This window comes from Loa loa, assembly GCF_000183805.2.
Source record: "Loa loa unplaced genomic scaffold supercont3.929, whole genome shotgun sequence".
In the NCBI taxonomy this organism is placed as follows: domain Eukaryota; kingdom Metazoa; phylum Nematoda; class Chromadorea; order Rhabditida; family Onchocercidae; genus Loa; species Loa loa.
Window position 1 is genome coordinate 1972 of NW_018109109.1, and position 5430 is coordinate 7401.

Below are 5430 nucleotides of genomic sequence, written 5' to 3' on the forward strand. Positions count from 1 at the left end.
AAAGAATGTAAATTGGTTAAATGATTTACACTATTAATATTTATTTATAGTAAGAAATTTATTTGTTAGTTTGGGGTATGGTTGGAGTCTGGCGAATCGGAATTCGCGACACCTTGAACCTCATGTAAATGAGTAAAAGCAGTAAAGTGGAAGGGATTAAAATGATATGTTATTATATAATTCTCTATTGTCAATTAGTATTTCCCATCCACTGTAATATGCAATCGTATCTGAGACAACTAGTGGCAAATATAAGTTGCTATGGATGTTAACGTTTCCTGAGAAATACTCATGCACCGAATGGTCTTGTTAACCTAATGAACTTTGACCGACATTGTGATGGTTCCGTGTGACTACTAAGGTGTGCCCAATGTGTGCCGCTGGGCACAAAATGAACATTTGTTATACATCACTTCGTTGTGCCAATGGAAGTGCCTCTGCAGTCATAGGTATTTCGTCAGTATAGTTTCACATGCATCCATTTCATATAGATGGTGGTTTATAGATGGTGCTAATGCTAATGGTCTTGAAAAGCTGCACCCTTTTCATCGATTAACCAACAATGTTTCATTGCGAGTACTACATTTATTACTACTATTATTTACTAATTTACTCTTCGATGCTTGATGTTCCAAATAGAGCCTTTTGTTGTAATCGGATTTCGACAATTTTTCATTATCTAAAGGAAAATTTAATGTAATATTTGTTATAAATCACACCAGCAAATATGTTCATTGTGTTAATTAAAATTGTATATATACTCAAGGCTATAACTGAAAGATCATTTTTCCTTTTCAAACACTCAACCAAGGAGTGCATCGTACATTGTGCACCATACCGATGGAATTTCTTTTCACATTGTTCCTGATCATTTCATAAATCGGTATTAACATAATCTGTTATTCTTTTCTTTAAATATGCTGTGAGACGACTTATGAATTATGTGAAATGTTACTAAATGAATAATGATAATAGTAAATTTTGATCTCAGTGCTGCATTCCGGAATATAGGATTGATGGTTTACTTAACCCACTTGTCGAAAAGGACTTCTTTTTGAACTGATGGGTTGATCAATTTAAGTGTCAAAATATTTATTTTTTAAATTATATGTAACAAATCATTTACTTGAAAAATTTATGAATTCCAATTAAAACTACTCATAATACGCTTTTTCGGCCTCGCCGACAGAAGCTGGTGGGTATGTTTGGGTATTTGAAAGAGCATGATCCACATTGTCTTTACAACCTATTGTCAAAGTCATTATCTAATTGATTGGGCGGAATGCTGATGCAGCTCTAACCGACAACAATCCAGAATGACAAATTAATCCTCTCATGGAAAATTCACTAACGACATCATATTTGTATAAGCAAGATTTAAAGGCAATTGTTTATGATTAGAGTAAGCAAATTACCTCATCAAAGCGTTTATCAAAACTGGCTAAAGATATTTTTGATATTTTCGAAATTTTGTCAAGAAATGCAAGTATCCTTCAAATGTGCCAAAGCTTCAATGGAAAATCTTTTTATATAAACACTGAAACAATTCATACAAGACTCATCGAAAAGTAGTAACTTTTTTTTCTCGAAAACATATTTTGTCGTATATTCTCCTCAATTTCAAGTAAAAGCTATATTTTTAATACACAAATTAGCTGTACCGTCAATCTTATTCAACAAGTTGATAACAATCAGGTATAAAAAGAGACTTATTATCCGAATGATTTTGTTGACCCAATGAACATTGACCGTGATGATTTCGTATATCTGCCAAAATATGCCTCAGCTTGCGGATCTCCTTCTTTGGCCTAGAATGAACATTTCCTAGATGCCACATCACTGAGTCAAACGAACTGAGCAGTTAATGGCCGTTTGGTCACATAGATCGAATGATGTACTTTTTTTTTCATTCATTTTTCATTCTTCCTTTGTGCTAAAAAAACCGATGAAAGCGTAGAAAAGAATGCAATAGAACATTCGTTTCCCTATTGGCATTTTTTCAGTTTTTTTAAAGCATCAATGATGGCCTTATTGTCACGATTGTCATCACCATTTCAATTCGTCGGACTGCAAGGGCGTTAATTGCTTAAATTCTGTCACTCCGTTTATTACCGCGTCGGTAACTGCCAAACACCAACCGCGAGAAATGATAAGCAGCAATTTACTGAGGTTAGAAAAATATTGCAGTAAGTATTGAATTTTGAATTGCTATTTCACTGTCACAAATGCTTTGCAATACATTTTCACGTGAATAAATACGTTGCGAAACATCTTTTGCTAAATATAAAGTTTGTGGAACTAACGACTACCTCCGTGACATCGTTGCTGATGTATTCGTAGAGTACGGTTGCGAGGAAAGAGATAGCCACAATTTTCACATTGAGGTCTAGGTTGATGTATATTGTAATGCTGTTGAAGTGCCGATCGGGAACAGAATTTCATTTCACATCCGAGCCAAGTGCAGTTATATTCCTTTTGCGTTTCAAGATGTTCTGAATATTCCTCTTTCGTCTGCATGGTCGCATTACAATAACGACATTTATACTTTTGCCCGACTGAAAAACTGATATGACGTTTATGTTTGCAAGTACCATTTTATATGCCAATTAATGAATGTAATTTGAAGAATGATTACATCAGGATCATTTATCAAACCTTCAAGTCACAATTTAACTGAATTAAATTACGAGATGGGCTTCATTTTTTCGCCTTATGTTTTTTTTCTAAAAAAATAAAAACAAAAAGCTCATTCTCAATATCTTCCTCTGATGGAAAAATGTCAGACGAGGGGTAATTGTGAATTTTTCGTTGCAATGGGATCAGCTTCGAATTTGCGATTCTTTATTGTTTATATCTTCAACTTCATGCAATTAAGCGAATGCATAAACTAAAGGGATTAAAACGATATGTTATTATACAATTCTTTACTAATTGTTCCCGGTAGTTGCCCACTAGTGTTTACCCTCTACTGTTACATGTACCCATATGTGAGGCTATTAGTGAATCCAAGTTGTTGTGGATGTTAAAGTTTTCTGAAAAATACTCATTGCTGAATAATTTCGTTGACCTGATGAACTTTGACCGTGATGGTTTCGTGTGTATGCCAAAGTATGTCCCAATTGCGGATTTCCTCCCGTTAGATCTGGAATAAAGAAGTGAACAGTTTGTTCCACTCCACGGTCATAGATATTTCATAACATATTTTCACGTGCACTCATGTCAGATAGAAAAAACCGCTAAAAACTGCTGAATTTGCAAAACTGGGAAGCTCTGCAGGACTTATCAGTGATTTCTTATTACTGAGGAAATTTTTACCCTGGGGTTTGTGTTGACGGGATTTTATGTGCGTGGAAAACGATGACTTGGCGTAGTATTCTTTTCCACAACCCGGATGTTTGCATTGATGATGAAATGGTTTCTTGTGCGTTTGGAAATGTCTGTCATATTTGCCTTTGTCCTGTATGGTCGCATTGCAGTCAACATGTGGGCACATATACATCCTCATAACTGAAAAACAACTGTTGTGTCATTTGTGTTTGCCTAGTTTTTCTACCATAGCATTTGGTAATTAATTGACTCAATTTAAAAACTGATCGTGAAGATATCAATGCCATAAAACAAACTTCACATACCAATTAATTTAGAACACACGAAACTGTTCACTTTCTTGTATATATTTGCCACAGAATCTAAGTCTTAATGTTTCATTTGATGGAATCTCGTACAACGGATAGTTGTGAATTTTTTGGTGTGGGCGAGAACAATTTCGATTAAGATTAATTACTTCTTGTGTATTCAACTTCACGCAATTGAGTGAAAGCAGTAAAGTGAAAGGGATTAAAACGATATATCATCATATAATTCTTTACTACTTGTTCCCGGTAATTGCCCCCATCTACTGCCATATGTAACCGTATCTGAGCCAATTAATGCTAAATCCAAGTTGTTGAGGATGTAAAGTTTTCTGAGAAATACTCATTGCCCGAGTCATCTTGTTGACCTAATGAAGCTTGACCGGCAATGCGATGGTTTCGCATGTCTACTAAAGTATGTCCCAAATGCGGATTTCATTCCACTCGGCCTAAAATTATCTTATAAAATCAAACGAAGTGAGTGATCAGCGACCGTTTGATTCCATAGATCGAATTAGGTACTGTTTTTTCACGCGTTTATCATTGCATTAAAAAACCGATGTAAACATAGAAAAGAATACAATAGGATATTCGTTCCATTATTGTGATATATGCTATTGTCATCACTGTCAACACCATTTAAATTCAACGGAGTATGAGGACGCTAATTGCTTGAATTCCGTCACTCCGTTCATTGTCATATCAGTAACTGCCAAACACTAACTGTGGTTAACGATAAGCAGCTGTCTACTTTGGTTAGAAAAGCATTGCAGTAAGTATTGAATTTTGTATTGCACTTCATTGCCGTTAATGTTTTACAACACATTTTTATGTGAGCATACACGTTGAAAACTTATTTTGCTATACATAAGCTTTGCAAAATTAACCTCTAACTCCGTGGCATCGTTTCTTGTGCTCTCCAAGTCCTTTCTTATAAGAAAGGAAAGAGCCACAGATTTCACACAGAAGTTTAGGTTGATGTTTCTCGTAATGCTGTTGAAGTCCCTTTAAGGTAGGGAATTTCATTCCACATGTGGACAAAGTACACTTGTATAAACTTGTTCCTTGTGCGTTTCAAGATGTTCTAAATATTCCTTATGCGTCAGCGTAGTCGCATTGCAATAACGACATTCATGCTTCTGTTTGACTAAAAAACTGATATGATTTTTTGTGTTTACAAATACCATATTATATGTTAATAATGAAACTGCTGATCTAACTGCGGATCTTCCGTTGAGCATGGAATGAGCATTTCTTACCTGGACTATTTTGAACTGAAGCGATGCATAACAGAAGATTGAACCAAATAATATATGCCATCGATACAGTAAAGTTCAACGCGTAGTGCAGAATTTTTGAAATGGCAGAAATGCTGGAAAGGAAGCTTTTTATTCAGATTGGTTGGAATTAAACCAAAGGCCAAAGGTTCAAACAGTTTTTAATTTATGCGATTCACATTATTTTTTATATTTCTCTCTTTTGCATTCTCATTTTCTGATCTCTGAACTGGCAGTTGATGAATTTTTTTTTTTTTTGGACTATTATGAAATAGTGAAAGCTACTGGAAATAGTGAAAGCTTGAATGTTTCGATGATACAGAGAATGCAAGGATTTGCATAAATTGAAGCTGGTGAATTATTTGTATTATGTGAGATTTGCATGAATTAAAATTGACAGATTATTTTTATTAAATGTCATTGCTTAAAGGAATATTTAATTCGTACGGTGCTGAATAACTTTATTTGCATTTTGTAGCATTATTATAAAAATTTTCAGTTTTTCATTTTCATGGTGCTTC

The 5430-nt window shown here is 34.5% G+C and overlaps 1 protein-coding gene across 1 annotated transcript; it reads right to left on the reverse strand.

Moving 5' to 3' along the window:
* Positions 1-2298: 2298 nt before the first annotated feature.
* LOAG_12268 (hypothetical protein) lies at positions 2299-3505 on the reverse strand (the record flags this gene model as incomplete). The annotated part of the gene is made up of 3 exons (XM_003147782.2): positions 2299-2555; positions 3068-3142; positions 3316-3505. 3 exons carry the CDS (start codon positions 3503-3505, stop codon positions 2299-2301), a joined length of 522 nt encoding a protein of 173 aa, XP_003147830.2.
* Between the last annotated feature and the right edge of the window lie 1925 nt (positions 3506-5430).